Source organism: Nomascus leucogenys, unplaced genomic scaffold, assembly GCF_006542625.1.
Source record: "Nomascus leucogenys isolate Asia unplaced genomic scaffold, Asia_NLE_v1 Super-Scaffold_3019, whole genome shotgun sequence".
Taxonomy (NCBI): domain Eukaryota; kingdom Metazoa; phylum Chordata; class Mammalia; order Primates; family Hylobatidae; genus Nomascus; species Nomascus leucogenys.
In genome coordinates this window covers 722455-742122 of record NW_022095789.1, presented here as the reverse complement: position 1 = coordinate 742122, position 19668 = coordinate 722455, and the positions used below count along the sequence as shown (strand labels likewise).

Genomic DNA, 19668 nt, shown 5'->3' with positions numbered 1-19668 from the left:
CTTCAAGAAGTAAAAGCTTTGGCAGTGTTCACACAAGAAGGGGGCTGATGGCCCAGGATGCATAAATCTGGAAATTTTGTGAGAACTGATGGGTGAGTGAAACAAACCCTGGAAAGCACCTTCGAGGCAAAAAGTAAATCATTTATAAAGAACTTGTATAAACTATAAGAACAATACTGAGATCCCAACAGACACTGAGGCAAACTTCAGAGAATTCTTCTTCAAAGAAGAAATACAAATTGACTTTTTAAAAAACAAAAAATGTCAACTTCACTACTAATCAAAGAAACAGAAAGTACAATGAAATGCCATTGGTTACTATCTATTACTATGCCATATATTTTTTAAAAGAATATCCCTCAGTATTTGGAGGCAAAAGGAATGCTCTCATAAGCTACTGGTAACTCTATACATATAATCTAGTAATTACACTTTTAGTAATCCAGATTAAAGAACTACTTTACAAGGCTCATTGCTAGTTTAGATTTTTTTTTTTTTCTTTTTTTGAGACAGGATCTTGTTCAGTCACTCAGGCTGGAGTGGTGTCGTGCAATCACAGCTCACTGCAGCCTCCAACTCCTGGGCTCAAGAGATCTTCCCACCTCAGCCTCCGAAGTAACTGGGACTACAGGCATGTACTATCACACAAAGCTAATTTTTTAATTTTTGCAGAGATAGAGTCTTCCTATGTTGCTCAGGCTGGTCTTTTAACTCCTGGCTTTAACTGATCCTCCCACCTCAGCGTCCCAATGTGCTTGGATTACAGGTTTGAACTACCATGACTGGCCCTGGATGTTTATCTTTAACAGAAAAAAAAATAGGTTAAAAAAAAGTCATGCCCAATATTAGGGGAACAATTAAGTAAGAAGCCCTCCCTTATTCCACCAATCACCAGTCAGATTTAATACCTTCCTTTGTGGGTGGTTAGTGCTTACATTTTAGCACTTCGACTGAGTTGTACCATACATAGTCATACCCAAGTCTGTTTCCCTTGCTGGACTGTAAACTCTCTGAGTATAAATTTGAGATCCTATTCAGCTCTGTATTATATCCCTTACCACCTTTTTTTAGGCCCCTCCTCCTCACCCTCAGCATCCAGCACAATATTTCACTAACAGCAGGATATGAAAAAATGTTAAGATGAACCACTATAAAAAGCAATTAATCAATGACTTTAGAGATAAAATAATTTTATACACAAAAAGACATATAAACACTTAAGAGGTATGAACAAACACTAAATTTAGAACTGCCTTAAATCAACCATAATTTAGAATAAGCTCAAATTCCATGAGAATGCAGGAATGAGTATTAGATCAAAGGAGTCAGAGTAAGCAGTCATGTCCCTTTACCTTTTCTCCGTCTTCCTGCCTCAAACATACGAGAAGCCTAGAGATGCAATGGGTATCTTGAAACCGTGAATCAAGCCACAAGTTTATTACTGTAGCGCCAAAGGCAAAAGCCTGATCCTCAACTATGTCAATGAGCCACTGCCTCACTCTGGACTTGGGATGCGAGGAGATAGAAATCCCACGTGTTAAACCCACTGTTAATGATGTTTTCTGTTATTGTGACTTACCGAATTTTCTGACAGATACTAACAGAATTTCTCATAGTTAGTAAAAGGATTTTCCTTTACTTGTTCTGACTTGTAAATAATACATACCCATCTACCTGGTTACAGTGACTACACCATAAGTGGACACTTCAATCAAGAAAGGCCTATCAGAGTCTTCCTCTAGACTAACCTATGGTCTGAGGGAAAAAAAAAATTCTTTCTTTCCATTAAAAGCTATGGCTGCTGGCAGCCATTTTGCTTGTTCCTTAAGAAGAGGCCATCTGTTGAATGGAGACCACTGGATTCAAAGATGGAGAGACATTATCTGAGCTCCCAGATCCAGCTCAACCTAAGCCCTAACCAGACTTGCCAATTATTACACACATTAACTTGGTTTTTTTGCTTAAGGTTACTGAAATCATATTTCCAACACCTGCATCCAAGAGTCCTATATACTACAACGGGGGTAAACACACAAATAATTATTTTAGTAATACATACCAATAATTCTTTTAGAGTTGAAAAAAATGCTGTTCCATAATGTTGACCCACATAATTCACACAAATGTTAGCCCACATGATTCAAGTTACATTTGTCATTCTCCAACTGCCTACCATTTCCTTTCATAATGCCCACACTACAACTACACTGAATTGCTTGTTCTTTCCTACACACTCTTCACATTTTTCTATTTATGTGATTTTAGCCTACCGTTCTCTTACATTAATATTCTTCCCTCTCAATCTCTAACTGTATTTCCTCTGAAACACTACAGTATTTTTATTTGTATGTCCCTTAGTAGTTCTGACCTTGCATTACAGTTATGCATGTGCATGTCTTATCTACCTAATTGAACTGAAATGTCAGTGAGATCAGGGCCCCTATTTGATTTGTATATATCCCCACAGGTCAGTCTGTCCCCAAAATCCGTATTACTTCTATAAAACCTAGGCTATTTCACAATTGTCAATATCTCAGTAGCTAGGTACCAGTAGCAATATAGCAATATATTTAATTATCCTGGGTACTACAAAGGCCATTATTAATATAAGTGAGAAGACTGGACAGGGTACAAATTACATTTAGGTAGGCATATATAGAACAGAACAAGTCCCAACTTTGTCTAATTTAAGAAATAAGTTTTACTTAGAGATACTGAGGTCTTACACATTTTTGCTTAGTCACAAGTCAAGCCTATTTTAGGCCTTGGTCCTTCTCTGTTAACTCTCAGGCATATCTATAATAAGAATTCCTAACTCCTCCTACCTACCCACCCATCCACCATTATTTTTCCAGGAGATATCCCTGAAGAGAAAGGCCACTCCTAGCAGTATTCTGACTCTAAACCACACCCTCTATCTAGATTCAAAGTGTATATAGTTAATGCCTTCAGCTTCCCTAACTCTCCTATCATCTATTTCTCCCTAACTTATTCTTACCCCTTTGACTCTTATGCCTTGCCTTTCTTCTTTCCCTTAGTTCTACCCAACTAGTAGCTTATCTTTTATGTCTCATCATCACACAGAAACACAGACCTCAGAAAGACTACACAGACAGGAAAGCACAGTCAATAATAATAGCAGCCACCGTTTATTGCATACCTATTACATGCTAGTCACAATGCCTGGTACTTTACAAAGTGTCTGTGATTCTCATGGCAATCCTCATACTAATTTTACAAACGAGGAACCTGATCCTGAAAGAGGTAACTAGTCAAATATTAGCCAGTTAGGAAATATTACAGCTGAGCTGCCTAGTTCTAAAACCAGCATTTCTTCTACTTTATCATAGTGCCAAAAACAAAATAATGACTCTATTTTCCCAGCTTCCACCCTTGTCCCACAACCCAATATCTACTGTCCACATAGTAGCAGCCAGAGTGGAGTGATCCTTTGCTTAAATATTAATTCTTTGCTCAAGTCCCTCCAGTGGTTCCTCCCTTGCTCAAGGAAAAGCCAAAGCCCTTATGGCCTAAGAACCCTGTGATCCTGCACTCCTCCCCTGTTACCTCTCTGGTTTCACTGTTTATCTCTCCTTTACTTACTCTAATCCAGCCACATTCAACCTGTTCACACCTCAGGGTTTTTGCATTTATTGTTCCTTCTACCTGTAGCACTCTCCCCACCTCACAGTCTTCTTAGCTTATTCCCTCACTTACTCTAGGTCCCTGTTCAAATGTCATCTTCTCAAGGAGACCTTCCCTGATCACCTATTTTATATTGCTACCTCCTGAGACCTCAGTATTCCCTATTCCCCTCTCCCTTTGCTTTACTTTTTTCTCTAAAGTACTTATCACCACTTGAAATACTGTATATTTACTGTTTTCTTGTCTGCCTCCCACTACTAGAAAATAAGCTCCATGAGAACAGGGGCTTATATTCTGTTAATTGTATATTCTGCTCACTGTATCTGTTATATAGTAGGTATACAATAAATATGTATTGAATGAGTAAATGGGGGCTTTTATTCTCCCTAGGTGTTTAACACAATTGGCCTTAGATACATTTTCCAGAAAGTAAATGCAAAGGCAATGTGCATTTGTTCTAGTCTAGATCAACGTAGTCAGTCTTCTCCCCTCAAACATTACCTTTAAAGAGCATTCCCTTGGCCGGGTGTGGTGGCTCATGCCTGTAATCTCAGCACTTAGGGAGGCCGAGGTGGGCAGATCATGAGGTCAGGAGATCCAGACCATCCTGGCTAACACGGTGAAACCCTGTCTCTACTAAAAATACAAAAAATTAGCCGAGTATGGTGGCGGGCGCCTGTAGTTCCAGCTACTCGGGAGGCTGATGCAGGAGAATGGTGTGAACCTGGGAGGCAGAGCTTGCTGGAGCCGAGATCGTGCCACTGCACTCCAGCCTGGGCAACAGAGCGAGACTCCATCCCAAAAAAAAAACAAAAGCATTCCCTCTAATTTTTCGTAGTTCTGAATAGACAACGTCATTGAGCAAAAAACTGAGTAGACTGAGCCAACTTAACCAGTGTGTAGTATTATAATCAAAACTTATAGCAAAGTTAGTCAGACATATATTTAATGATATGCATAATTGTTACTGTGCTGCACGGTAAGTAGGCATAAATAGTAGACACTTTATGTAAATGATTCTAATTGCTATTTCTTTTACACAGCCAAACCAAGCACGTCTAGGATCCGCTTCAGGGGAAGACAGGAAGGAGTGAAAAGCTAGATACTTAATACTGGGAGGTTAAGTCCTCTCTTATTCTGCCCCTTAGACATTGGGCTAATGGTCTCCCAACTTGGCTTATGTGTCTTCAAGAAAAGTAACTTGCCTGGCATGTTGGCCTAGGCCTATAATCCCAGCACTTTGGGAGGCCAATGCAGGAGAATCACTTGAGCCCAGGAGTTCAAGACCAGCCTAAGCAGCATAAAAAGACTCCATCTCTACAAAAAACAAAAAATTAGCCAGGCGTGATGGCATGCACCTGTGGTCCCAGCTACTTGGGAGGCTGAGGCAGAAGGATCACTTGAGCCTGGGAGGTTGAGGCTGCAGGGAGCCATGATTCCACCACTGCACTCCAGCCTGGGCTACAGAGTAAGATCCTGTCTCAAAAAAAAAAAAAAAAAGGGAAAATTACTCCTTTCCTTTCACAGTAAAAAAAGGCTTCCTTTTACAAAAGATTTAAAAACTAGGTTGGGAGCCTGGCCTCTGTCTCCAGTCATATAAAGCTAAGAGGAACCAGCACAATCACTAACTTCTGTCTCTGGCAAGGAAGACGGGGCAGGCAAGCTGGTGGGGAAATCAAGTAAAGAGATCAAACGTACTGAGTACCTATTGTACACCACGTACACTAGCAGGTGCTCTGCATAATTCCTCTACTTCCCCAACCCACCTACATCCCCAAGCTCTGTTCCCAGGAAAGTAGGGGAACATGCAGAGTGTAGAATGGTTCCAGTGAGGGCACCCTGCTCCCTCTCATAGGGCCTGAAAAATCAACAGAGAGCTCTCTTAGGAAGATTAAGATGTTTAGTGGCCATTTCCCTTGCTTCTTATCTTATCTAAACCCACAGGAGGGGAAAGGGCCCTCTACCTTGCTATGGGTTTATCCAGACCTAACCAACCTGCAAAGCCAAGGCTAAGCCCACTCTTTCTGGGATCTCATCCTTATTCACTGCAGCTCTCCTCTCTCCCATTGTCAGGGACATTTACTTGGGTACACAATTATTCACTTGTGTCATCTTGTAATTAATTTCTTGGGGAAATGCTTATTTCACCATTGATAATGCAAGCTCCTTGAAGACAGATATCTTAAAACTTCTTTAGTAAGCTTCAGAAGACCTAGCACCATAAAAGAAAAAAAAAAAAAGTGCAATGCCAGGCAAGGTGGCTCACGCCTGTAATCCCAACACTTTAGGACACCAAAGCGGGATGCCTGCTTGAGCCCAGGAGTTCAAGACCAGCCTGGGCAACATGGTGAGATCCCGTCTCTACAAAAGAAGATATAAAAAACTAGCCAGGTGGGGTAGTGTGTGCCCAAAGTCCCAGCTACTCATGAGGCTGAGGTTGGAGAATCACTGGAGCCCAGGAGGCAGAGGTTGCAATGAGCTGTAATTGTACCACTGTAATCCAGCCTGGGTGACAGAGTGAGACCCCGTCTCAAAAAAAAAAGCTCCAAAATATCTGGATGAATTAAAGGTAAATATGAAGTAATAGGTGATAGAAGAGAAGAAAACTTCTGACTCTAGGTAGACACATTGGCATTGAAAAGAAGGATGTAGTACAGTCATGTGCCACAAAAAGACATTTCAGCCAACAACGGACCATCTATACGATGGGGGTGCCATAAAATTATAATACCATATTTTTACTATACCTTTTCTGTGTTTAGATGTGTTTAGATACACAAATACCATTGTGTTACAAGTGACTACAGTGTTCGGTACAGTAACACACTGTACAGGTTTGTAGCCCAAGATCAATAGGCTATACCTTATAGCCTAGGTGTGTAGTAGACTACACCATCAAGGTTCGTGTAAGTACACTCACTCTATGATGTTTGCACAACAAAATCACTTAATGACACATTTCTCAGAACACATCCCCATCATTGAGCAACACATGACTATATTCTAGATTTGTCTTCTAAACTAGTTTTTATAACAAATTTCCCTATGAAAAAGAAAGTGTGACTGTCATTCAGGATATAGCAGACATCTTCACATGGAGGTCTGGGGTAGTCGCATCAAAGCTATAAAGACATATGATGCCGAGAATATACGGACTTTCTATTGTATCAAAAAACACATTTACATCTATCATGTCTGAAAGTCTGCGATATCCAGAATGTAAATCCAATTGAACAGCATTAGACAGGGTCACTGATCCTAGACCCAGCAGAACAAGGAGAACCTGAAATGTCCTCCCTGAATGGATGATGATGATGATAAGACTCAGTCTACTTTGCCCACCTAAATGGCCTGGTTCTAGTGGCATAAGTCTGAAAATTGGTTTGAGAAAATTCAGGAACAAGCCTGAATCAATTTCAACCACAAGGATTTGGGGATGTGAGTTTGAGTTCTCTCACCACACTCCAGTAAGGAAGAATAGGCTTAACAGCAATTATCTTGTAATTAAAAGATATCTGACAGTCATAAATGCCAAAGCTTCCTATTTTAGCACCAACTAGTGGCATTCAGTATGGGAGATGTCAGTAGAAGCTATCCTATACTACTCCTTACCTGATCATTCTGACCTGAAGGAGGTCATCTATTCCTACAGCTCAATGGGGCATTCAGTTTCTCAAACTCATTTATTTCTGAACCTTGATATTGTGTTCAATAAGTCATTGACTCAGATACCCAATACCAGCTGTGTAAGTGCTTTTGTAAGACAGACAAGATAGTCTCTTTCCTTCGAAATGCTCAGCCCCAGAATTCTTTTAGTCACTGGAACGCTCAGCTAAAAAAAAAAAAAAATCAGACTAAAGAGTTTTGTCAAATTAAAACTGCATCTAGATTGTAGTCCTTCAGTGCTCTCCCACTAAAAGTGGTTGATAGCCAGATTTAGGTCCTCAACTTTCATTGTTTTCAGGGACTACAATGCTATGCATAGAGACCCTTAAAAAAAAATCTCTGACATAGTAATTTCACTACTGGGAATAGTAACAACAGCTAATAGTTCTTACGTATTTACTATGTGCTTGGTACTGTGTTAAGTACTTTCCTTAAAATATCTCATTTAACCTCACAAAAACTGAACAAGGTAATTATTATTATTTCACAGATGCATAAAGGGAAGCTTGGAAATTAGCACAGGGTCACACACTAGTAAGTCAGTAACAGAGGTGGGACTCAAGCTCAAACTGACTGGCCCTCCAGAGCCTACCTTACTGTCACCCTATATGGGAACATATCCCTAGGAAATAATCCCAAAATACAGTGACAATTTTAGGCTAAGAGGCTCAGTACCGTGTGATTATAACACAGTAACTTGAAGCATTTCAAATATGTAATAATTAAGTAAATGACAGCAATCCAGGTTACCAAATATTATGTAGGCATTAAAAATATTTTTATAAATAACTTTGTGACATGATGAAATATTTATGCTATTAAACAGAAAAAGCAGAATATAAAATTTTACATACAGTCAAACCTCAACTATGTCAAAAATTTATCTGCACATGGAAAGAGCTAAATTTACTGCTAAATAAAAAAGACAAGTTGCAGAATAATATAGAGAGAGAGCTATATATAGCATGGTCCCATTTATGTAAATAGTGCCTATAATTTTAAGTATTCAATAAATGTAAGCCATTATTATTACAATGAACATGTACTACTTTATAATCAGAAAAATCAACAAATTTATTAAATTAAGTGTTTATGTACTTCCTCATTTAATAACTAAAAAGTATATTACTTCAAGAAAAGTAAATAACACGTGCCTTGCCTCTCTGGCAATCTTAATTTAAAAAACACTTCACAATTATACAATGTCACATTTAAATACACCTAAGTTACAGGAATCAAGTAGCACTGAGAAGAACACTGCAACACTTCCAATTACCTAGGTTTACATTCAGCATGTTAGACCACAGAGAGCTGTGCTGACGTGACTATATTTAGAGTTTAAAATCATAAACAGGCCAAATCAGAGGTGGTATTTCAAGGGCTGTGATTAACAAGATTTTCTTGATCAATGTCTTGTGCTGTCTGAAAACTAGGGATTTTGGTACAGACTTTTTTTTTTTTTTTGAGATGAAGTTTCACTCTTGTTGTCCAGGCTGGAGTGCAATGGCACGATCTCAGCTCATTGCAACCTCTGCCTCCCAGGTTCAAGCAATTCTCCTGACTCAGCCTCCTGAGTAGCTGGGATTACAGGAGCCCAGCACCACGCCTGGTTAATTTTTTGTATTTTTAGTAGAAACAGGGGTTCACCATGTTGGCCAGGCTGGTCTCGAACTCCCGACCTCAGGTGACCCACCCGCCTCAGCCTCCCAAAGTGTTGGGATTACAGGCATGAACCACCACGCCTGGCCTTTGCTACACTCTTAAAGAGATAAACCAACAGCTCCTCAGTAACTCAGCAGAGATATGATATGTAGGACATGAATGTAAATTAGTGATACTTTTCAGCTGCTGACTCTAGGTAGAATTTCTATTAAACTACAAAAGAGGAAAAAAACCTACAAGGGATTTATTTTGAATGAAAAATGGGCAACTCTAGAACTTAGTTCCTCAAGTTCCACAGGAATCTCAATATTTGAATACATAGGTTGAAATGCAAGGTCCACTGCACTGCACTGATTTTTAGCCTACCTGTGTAAAAGAATAAGTTAATATGTTAGAAGATGGGCCAGGTGCAGGCTGGGCACAGTAGCTCACACCTGTAATCCCAACACTTTGGGAGGCCGAGGCGGGCAGATCACGAGGTCAGGAGATGGAGACCATCATGGCTAATACAGTGAAACCCCATCTCTACTAAAAAAAAAAAAAATAACGAAAATTAGCTGGGCATGGTGGCAGGCACCTGTAGTCCCAGCTACTCGGGAGGCTGAGGCAGGAGAATGGTGTGAACCCAGGAGGCGGAGCTTACAGTGAGCCAAGATCGCACCACTGCACTCCAGCCTGGGCGACAGAGCAAGACTCCATCTCAAAAAAAAAAAAAAAAAAAAAAAAGGTTGGGCCAGGTGCAGTGGGTCACACCTGTAATCCCAGCACTTTGGGAGGCCAAGGCAGGAGGATCACTTGCGGTCACGAGTTCAAGAGCAGCCTGGCCAACATGGCAAAACCCTGTCTCTACTGAAAAAAAGTACAAAAAAAATTAGCCAGGCATGGTGGCGCAAGCCTGTAGTCCCAGCTACTTGGGAGGCTAAGGCAAGAGAATCGTTTGAACCTGGGAGGCGGAGGTTGCAGAAAGCCAAGATTGTGCCACTGCAATCCAGCATGGGCGACAGAGAGAGACTCTGGCTCAAAAAACAAACAAACAAACGGAACAAACAAACAAACAAAAACATTAAAAAATGAAAGACTTTTCCCTTCCAGTTCTCCTGAGGTATGTGTAACAAGACAAAATACCTGCTAAAAGTAATGATGAACATAAAAGTACTAGAAAAATAACTAGATAGAAAAAACCCAAGACCAATAACAACTTCAACTTTGAAGAACAGCTATCTGTTTTTTCCCTGCATTGTAATGTATAGGATTATAAAACCACCACACAAAAAAGTAAGAGTTTGGCTGTCCTGGTGGGTCTTTACCTGTATCTTCCCCCATCAGACCATTGCAGTACATGGCATGTCGTTCAATCTTTGTGGGTGGAAAGCATTGGTCACATAGCGGGCAGGATACCTCGTTACTGGATGAGAAGGTAGAAATAGCTATTTCCTTCTCAGCATCAACCTGAAGAACATGACAAACAGCAATTATAACAGCTTTAGTTCATATCATTCCCTACAACGAACTGCAAGAGACTCCACCCCATATTTCACTTACTTTGAAAGAGACAACAACAGCTTATCAAATTCAGGAGTAAAGACTGAGAGATACTACTGATAGAGTTAATACTTATTCAGTGCCTTATACTGCCAACTATGTATTAAACACTCTACATGTATTACTCATTTATATGTAAGTTTATATATTACTCATTTATATATAGGTATACTTACACTGACAACTATGTATTTAAACACTCTATATGTATTACTCAATCGTACAAAGTTATTAGCACACTCCTTTTTTACACGTGAGAAAAGTACTTGTATAAAACAGTAAAGCAATTTGCAAAGTCACAGCAAGTAAGTGGGAGTGTTGAGATTCAAACGAAGGACTAGTATCTGCCTCAAAAACTTGAGGGCACTGATCTCTACCACATTGTAAGGCACAATCCTCACTGCATCAGTGTGCTGTGCCTGCTGGGTTTCACATTTTGCATATCAACAGCATCTTAAGGACACATTTTCAATTTCACAAAAGGACTGTTATTACTGTAAGTGACTTTAAGACATAAGGAGTTGGAAAACAAAAGAGCTCTAAGCCAAAAACAGCACAACTAGGATTTAAGTTAAGAACATAAGTCTGTACTTAGACCCATAAGACCTAAGACCTGTGTTTTATTTGTGACTTTCTGGATTGAAAGAAGAAACTAAGATCTACATACTTAAGAAGCACCAAAGAATTCATTAGTTAAAATAATCAATTCTGCCAAAGCCACTCTTAAACCTATCTCTTATTCCTCTCTGTTTTGTAGTCATCATTTCTCCTACAGTTGCTGGTATCTCTTAAAGGCAGTTTTATTTTACCTACACAGGTTGATCAGAGCCAAGAACTCTGCAGTGATTAATTCACAATGTGTGTGAGCACTGCAGCACTACTGCCTAACACTTGCTTCAAAGGACAGCATGTCATATCCAATCAATGTGAAAACGTCCTGCATAACTACTGCTTACCTTTAAAGCAAGGGACACCCGGGCTGTCATTACACCTTACTACATGACGAAAACAAATAAAATGTCTTCTGATACAAGAACAAAACACGACCAAAACTTCAATGCATAGAAAATTTGACTTCTGAGTCAACTGGGTCTTTTGGGGTAAGGGGTTGGGGCTGTCTCTAAAACCTAATGCTTATGAGTGTGATCCAGCAGAGATGAAAACAGGCCATCTAAATACCAAGTCAAACTGCCAGAAAATGTGCTGTTTTCAACACCACCTGCCTTTCATTAAAAGACATACTCTAAAGGCGTAAAACCTAAAAGATGAGAAAGGGACTAACAGTGGTTGAGTTCTTACACTATGCAGGCTCCACCAGTCATTTTCCATAACCATCCCTCCCAACAAGCCACTTGACAGAAGTATCACTAGCTCTGCTATTACAGAAGGGGAAACTGAGGCTTGGAAAAGCAAAGTAACCTGCTGGTCACAAAGTTACTAAGTGAACAAACCCAGGCCCACTTGGCATCAAAACCTTCGGTAATTCCCTTCTATCATATTGTGGCAGAAATAAAAAGCCTCCCTTCCATTCTACTTTGTTTCTGGAAGCGGATCCTGCAAGGAATTAAGAAACTATCAGGTTCTATTTATTATTCTTCTCTCCAAGGTGGGGAAAGTCAAGTGGGTCTGGAAGTTCTAGGTGCTATGTTTTCCAAATTTAATCACTAAGCTTCTCACAAATCCAGGTTCCTCTGTTCATAAATCTTAAAAGGAAAAGTTGTAAAGCTTGAAAAATTGCAAAGCTGGCCAGGCACGGTGGCTCACTCCAGTAATCCCAGCACTTTGGAGGCCACGGCATGTAGGGAGACCCCCTGAAACTATTGCTATGGAATAAAAGATGAAATGCCCCTGATTATTGTAAATACAAAATTGCATGCAGGATTGTGTAAAGACAATGCCAGGTTGGACTGCCAGAATGAGCCAACAGCACGTGATGTGCTTCCCTCTGCAGAGAGCCTATGAATGGACGTGCAGTCAGGGAGGTTTCACATCACCAAGATTCCTATCCCAGAAAAGCAGATGTTCATAGCTCTGGGAATGGAATGCGACCCTTGTGGAGAGCCTATAAACGGATGCATGGCGGGGGCGTCTGTCCATATGGATAAGATAGGGCTATAAACGCCCTCATCTTGCCAAAGCTCTTCTAGTCCTCTTTAGGGTTAAGGCATACTCCCTTCTGAGAATTTCTGGTCTAACCGGTTGTCTAGCTTCACCTCCTGTTTCCATGGATTGTTTGTAACCAGCTTTTGTTGCAATTGTTACTGCTGATTAATATCTTGCTAATCATAGGTTATGGAAAGATTGTGTTTCTGTTTTAAGGCTCTGTTAGAAATTACTGAGGCACATACTATATTGCAAATTCTTATCTCTGTATACTATACTTCTACATAGAAATGTACTGTACTTCTACATACAAATGTTATGTTAAAGAATTACTTCATCCCCATGTGACCATCTCACCTCATAATCAAATGACCCTAAATCTCTCACTAACCTACCCCTGCCCTCACTAAACTTAATAATAAATGCTGGTATACCCAGTGCATTGTTGGCACCGTGGGACCAGAAGGCGGTGATCCCCCTGGACCCAGCTTTCACTATCTTGTGTGTGTCTATTATTTCTCGACCTGCCGATCCGCCTAGGAACAAAGAGAGAGCCCCGTTGCATTGTGGGCTGCTGGCCAGATCCTGCAATATCTGGTGCCCAATGTGGCCTCCTTTGTTCCTTGGTTCAGTGCACTCCGAGTGCGGTTCGTGACGACTAGTCTTCAGTCTCAACGGTAAGGTCTCTGGGTACGCTGTTTCTGACTCTCCCCCCTTTTCGGGTTTGTCGACCGGTAATATTCCAGGGTTATCATGGGACAATCGCAGTTTAAACACCAGTCTTGTCTTTTATTAAACTTCTTCTTAAACAGGGTGGAATCAAGGCTGATTCCAATAACCTTATTCTCTTATTTCAGACTATTGAAAAACATTGTCCTTGGTTCCCTGACAAAAGTTCTATAGACCTGTTAGGCTGGGATAGAGTTGGTGCCACTTTCCAGCAACTCATGAGAGATGGTGTTTTACTTCCTATTTCTGTTTGGACTGACTGGGCTCTTATTCGTGTTGCTTTACTTCCTTTTCGTTCTGGTGATCCTCTTCAACTGCCAGAAGTTAACGCGGATGGTGAACCGCCCCCTTTACCTCGGGTAGCTGACCCCCCTACTAGTCCTCTTTCTGATGATAAAAAAGAATTCGATCTCTCCTTGTTTTCTCCCCAAGAGGAGGAACATGGTGATGATCCCCTCCCTCCACCTCCTATCTTGAAACCTGTATATGTTAACTCTTCTTCTACTAAGCCATTGCCCCCTCTGCCAGAGGAGGACATGTAGCATTCATCTGAATGGCCTGTTTCTCCTTTTGGACCTCTCCCCTCTTATAAGCCCACTGTTTCTTTTGACACTCCAGGACCCCTTCTTTCAGAGGTTTGGAATCCTGCTTCCCCCTAGTCTACGTCCCGGTGCCCTCACTCTCTTTCTCTCTTTTCCTCTGCCCTTTCACAATAGATGTGTGAGTCACCTGTTTGGGTAGAGCAGTGGCCGCTGTCCAAACACAGTTGGAGGCTTTAATTAAAATTGTTAATGATTTACTACAAGCAAACACTATTGAGCCCTCCTTGTCTCCATGGAACTCGCCTGTGTTCGTTGTACAAAAAAAGTCAGGAAAATGGAGAATGGTAACAGACTTAAGAGCTGTTAATGCAGTTATTAAACCTATGAGGGCATTACAACCCGGTATGCCCTCCCCGCTCCGTGATTCCTAAGGAATGGCCTTTAATTATCATTGACCTTAAAGATTGCTTTTTTCATATTCCTTTAGACAAGTCAGACTGTGAAAAATTTGCTTTCACTATACCTTCCATTAACAATTCAGCTCCCGCAGCTAGATATCAATGGAAAGTTTTACCTCAAAGAATGATTAACAGTCCTACTATTTCTCAGTTGTTTGTCGGTACTGTGTTACAACCTATCTGACAGACTTTTAAAAATAATTACATTCTTCATTATATGGATGATATACTGATTGTTGCCTCCACTAAAGATGAATTAATTCAATGTTTTACCTCTTTAAAATTAGCTGTTGCCAATGCAGGACTCCACATTGCTCCTGATAAAATTCAACAAGCCACTCCTGTTCTGTACTTAGGAATGCAGCTAGAAGCTCGCTCCATTAAGCCCCAAAAAGTCCAACTTCGTACTGACAATTTAAACACCTTAAATGATTTTCAAAAATTACTGGGTGACATCAATTATCTCAGACCAACCCTAGGCATCCCTACTTATGCATTATCTCATCTATTTGCCACTTTATCAGGAGATACAAATTTAAACAGTCCTCGCTCTCTGAGCCAGCAAAACAAGAGTTGTCATTTGTAAAACAAAGAGTGAGAGAGGCACAAGTCTCTCGTATTGACCCAAATTTGCCTTTACAATTTTTAGTTTTCCCTTCCATCCACTCTCCTACGGGACTTATAGTACAAAATGATTCTCTAGTTGAATGGGTATTTCTTCCTAATTCAGCCTCTAAAACTTTCAATATATCTTGATCAAATAGCCACTTTAATTGGGTTAGGACGTCAACGTATCATTAAAATTTCTGGCTTTGATCCAAACATTATTGTGATCCCTTTGTCAAAAAATAAAGTTAAAAATGCCTTTTCTACATCTTTGTGCTGGCAGACTAAATCTGGCTGACTTCATTGGCACTATTGATAATCATCTGCCTAAATCAAAATTCTTTCAATTTCTAAGAAATACTTTCTGGATTCTACCAAAACTTACTCATTCATCACCACTAGAGACAGCAGTTACCATTTTTACTGACGGATCCAGTAATGGAAAGGCAGGGTATGTAGGACCAAAAGATAAAGTCAATTCTACTCCATACATTTCTGCTCAAAAAGCTGAGTTGTTTGCTGTTATCTCTGCATTACAGGATTTTGATCAGCCTTGTAATATTGTTTCTGACTCAGCATATGTAGTCCATGCCACTACGGCAATAGAAACAGCTACCATCAAAAATATTGCTGACACTAATCTGTTTTCCTTGTTCTCTTTGTTACAGAAAACTGTCAGAAACCGAAACCACCCTTTTTTCATCACTCACATTCGTTCTCATACAAACTTGCCTAGACCTTTAGCCAGTGGTAATCATAAAGTTGATACTCTAGTTTCTCTAGCCATTACAGATGCAGAACAATTTCATCAACTCACTCATACTAATGCCTCATGTCTTAAACATAAATATTCTCTCAGTTGGAAACAAGCTAAACAAATTGTACAACACTGTTCTCAATGTCAGGTTCTTGTCTTACCCACACAATCTCCCGGAGTTAATCCCCGAGGCCTTTCTCCTAATGTTATCTGGCAAATGGATGTTACTCATGTTCCTCCTTTTGGAAAATTAGCTTATGTACACGTCACAGTTGACACTTTTTCCAATTTCATCTGGGCTACCTGTCAAACCGGAGAAGCCACGTCTCAAGTTAAAAAACATATGTTTTCATGTTTTGCGGTTATGGGAATTCCTAGTGAGCTCAAAACAGACGATGGTCCAGCCTATTGTAGTAAAGCTTTTAAAAATTTTCTTGATCAGTGGCATATTAAACATATTACTGGTATTCCTTATAACCCACAAGGCCAAGCTACTGTTAAAAAAAAAAGCAACAGAACTTTAAAAATTACAATTACTTAAACAAAAAGAGGGGCATAAGGAGTTGTCTATCCCTCACATACAACTAAACTTGGCGTTGCTCACATTAAATTTTCTTAATATTCCTAAATCTAGTTCTGTTACTGCTGCCGAAAAACATTTCTCTGGTAACCGTCCTACGGTAAACCAAGGAAGAGAAGTATGGTGGAAAGGTGTTCAATCTAATATATGGTCAAAAGGTTCTATTTTAACATGGGGAAGAGATTATGCTTGTGTCTCCCCAGGTGAACATCAATCTCCTGTTTGGATTCCTGCTAGACACCTAAAATTGTGTCCTGAAAATACATGCAACAACGAGACAGAGAAATTTGCTGAAAAAGCGCCACAGCAAGAAACAACACATCCAATCATCAAAAAGAAGAAAACGACCACGCTAACTCCTTTACAACAGACAATCCAGTCAGACATCCTGAACAACTTGTCTCCAGTGATCCAGATCCGGCTCAACCTCTGCCTCCTCCTGATAACACTGATGCTTCTACCCTCTGTCACTCCACAGACTGTTAAAAACTATACATATTGGGCCTATATTCCTTTTCCTCCTCTTATTCGAGCCATGACATGGATGGACGCTCCTATCGAGGTCTATGTTAATAACAGTATTTGGATGCCTGGTTCTGTAGATGATCACTGTCCTGCCCAACCTTCAAGAGAAGGAACCCCTTTCAGTATCACTTTAGGTTTTAGGTATCCACCTTTGTGCCTGGGACCCACTAATGGATGTCTCTCATTAGATATTCAAACTTAGGCTGTTACACTACCGTCTGGTCACTCTATCCCTCCTTTAGGACACTTGGTATCAGGGCTCTCATTAAAACCTCTAAGGCAAATCAAAACAGAAATCACTGATTATATTCATACATCCCAATATAAGCCTTTAGGACCTGCGTGTCCTCTCAACTTGTCTTCAAATGCTGACAAATTAATATGGAAAGATCGTGTTAGCTCAGAAGGAACTGTGTTATTTAATTCTTCTCACTGCACCATTGTTGACTGGGCTCCCAAAGGTCATATTACCAATGATTGCTCCAAGGTCACAGAGATTGTCAACATTTTCTCTATAATATTACTTATCAAAAAAGTAGTGACAACCCTCCCCTATTATATCGTAGATTTAACTCCTTTTTTCCTCCTAAGTGGAAAGGTGCAAGGGTTGCCCCTCCAAAGTCAAGGCTCATTGTTCCCCACTTAGGACCTGAACATTCAGAATTATGGAGATTAACAATAGCTAAGACTGGTATGAGAGTTTGGGCTGGAGAAAGTGTTATTAGTAAATCCACCTTGTCACCTCAAAATATGTATACTATCTATATGGAGTCCAACAAAACTATACCACTTAAAAGTTGTGTTAAACCACCATATATGTTATTAGTAGGAAAGATGCGTATTGGTTCAAAAACTAACATAATTACCTGTGTTAATTGTTACTTGTATACTTGTATTGACTCATCCTTTAATCAATATCATAGTATTTTAATAGTCAGAGCCAGAGAAGGTATTTGGCTCCCCGTAGCCTTACATAGGCCTTGGGAATCTTCCCCCTCTATCCATGTTATTAACAATATTCTACAGAAAATTCTTAAAAGGAGTAAACGATTTATTTTTACATTAATTGCAATAATAATGGGCTTGATTGCTGTTACTGCGACTGCTGCTGCTGCTGGAATTGCATTACATCAATCTATTCAAACTGTTCATTTTGTGGATAAATGGCAAAAAAAATTCTACTCGGATGTGGAATTCTCAGGTATTGATCAAAAATTGGCTAATCAAATTAATGATCTAAGACAAACTGTTACATGGATGGGAGATAAAATTATGAGTTTAGGACACAGATTACAAATGCAATGTGATTGGAATACTTCTGATTTTTGTATAACTCCGTTTCAATATAATGAATCTGTTCACAATTGGGAATCAGTAAAATGCCATTTACAAGGAAGTGAAGATAATTTAAGTTTAGACATAAGCAAGCTAAAAGAACAGATTTTTGAGGTCTCTCAAGCACACTTAACTGCTTTACCCGGTGCTGAAGTTTTAGATGGTATCTCTGAGGGATTATCTAATCTCAACCCCATTCAATGGGTAAAATCTTTGGGAGGGTCCACTATCATTAATTTTGTTCTGTGTATAATTTGTGCTGCTGGTTTATTGTTCATGTGTAAAATTGGAAAAAATATTCTTCAATCCAATCATGATCAGTGCCAAGCTATGATTGCTATGGTTCATTTAAATCAGAGAAAAGGGGGAGATGTAGGGAGACCCCCTGAAACTATTGCTATGGAATAAAAGATGAAATGCTCCTGATTATTGCATGCAGGATTGTGTAAAGACAATGCCAGGTTGGACTGCCAGAACGAGCCAACAGCACGTGATGTGCTTCCCCCTGCAGAGAGCCTATGAATGGACGTGCAGTCAGGGAGGTTTCACATCACCAAGATTCCTATCCCAGAAAAGCAGATGTTCATAGCTCTGGGAATGGAATGTGGCCCTTGTGGAAAGCCTATAAACGGATGCATGGGGGTGGGGGGCATCTGTCCATATGGATAAGATAGGGCTATAAACGCCCTCATCTTGCCAAAGCTCTTCTAGTCCTCTTTAGGGTTAAGGCATACTCCCTTCTGAGAATTTCTGGTCTAACTGGTTGTCTAGCTTCACCTCTTGTTTCCATGGATTGTTTGTAACCAGCTTTTGTTGCAATTGTTACTGCTGATTATTATCTTGCTAATCACAGGTTATGGAAAGATTGTGTCTCTGTTTTAAGGCTCTGTTAGAAATTACTGAGGCACATACTATATTGTAAATTCTTATCTCTGTATACTATACTTCTACACAGAAATGTACTGTACTTCTACATACAAATGTTATGTTAAAGAATTACTTCATCCCCCATGTGACCATCTCACCTCATAATCAAATGACCCTAAATCCCTCACTAACCTACCCCTGCCCTCACTAAACTTAATAATAAGTGCTGGTATATCCAGTGCATTGTTGGCACTGCGGGACCAGAAGGCGGTGACTCCCCTGGACCCAGCTTTCACTATCTTGTGTGTGTCTATTATTTCTCAACCTGCCAATCCGCCTAGGAACAAAGACAGAGCCCCGTTGCATTGTGGGCTGCTGGCCAGATCCCACAATAAAGGCAAGCAGATCACAGGAGGCCAGTTCAAAACCACCCTGGCCAACACAGTGAAACCCCATCTCTACTGAAAATACAAAAATTAGCTGGGCGTGGTGGCACACACCTATAATCCCAGCTATTCAGGAGGCTGAGGCAGGAGAATTGCTTAAACCTGGGAGGCGGAGGCTGCAGTGAGCCGAGATCGCACCACTGCACTCCAGCCTGGGTGACAGAGCAAAACTCTGCCTCCAAAAAAAGAAAGAATGAAAACAAAA

The 19668-nt window shown here is 40.2% G+C and overlaps 1 protein-coding gene across 5 annotated transcripts in view; it reads right to left on the bottom strand.

Moving 5' to 3' along the window:
• The window catches only part of UIMC1 (ubiquitin interaction motif containing 1), a 103586-nt gene that overhangs the window by 28565 nt on the left and 55353 nt on the right, over positions 1-19668 (bottom strand). For all 5 annotated transcript variants that reach the window (XM_030808469.1, XM_030808465.1, XM_030808466.1 and 2 more), the window contains one exon: positions 10281-10422. In XM_030808469.1, the coding sequence (XP_030664329.1) occupies positions 10281-10422 (142 nt within the window). The remainder of the gene's footprint in view (positions 1-10280; positions 10423-19668) is intronic.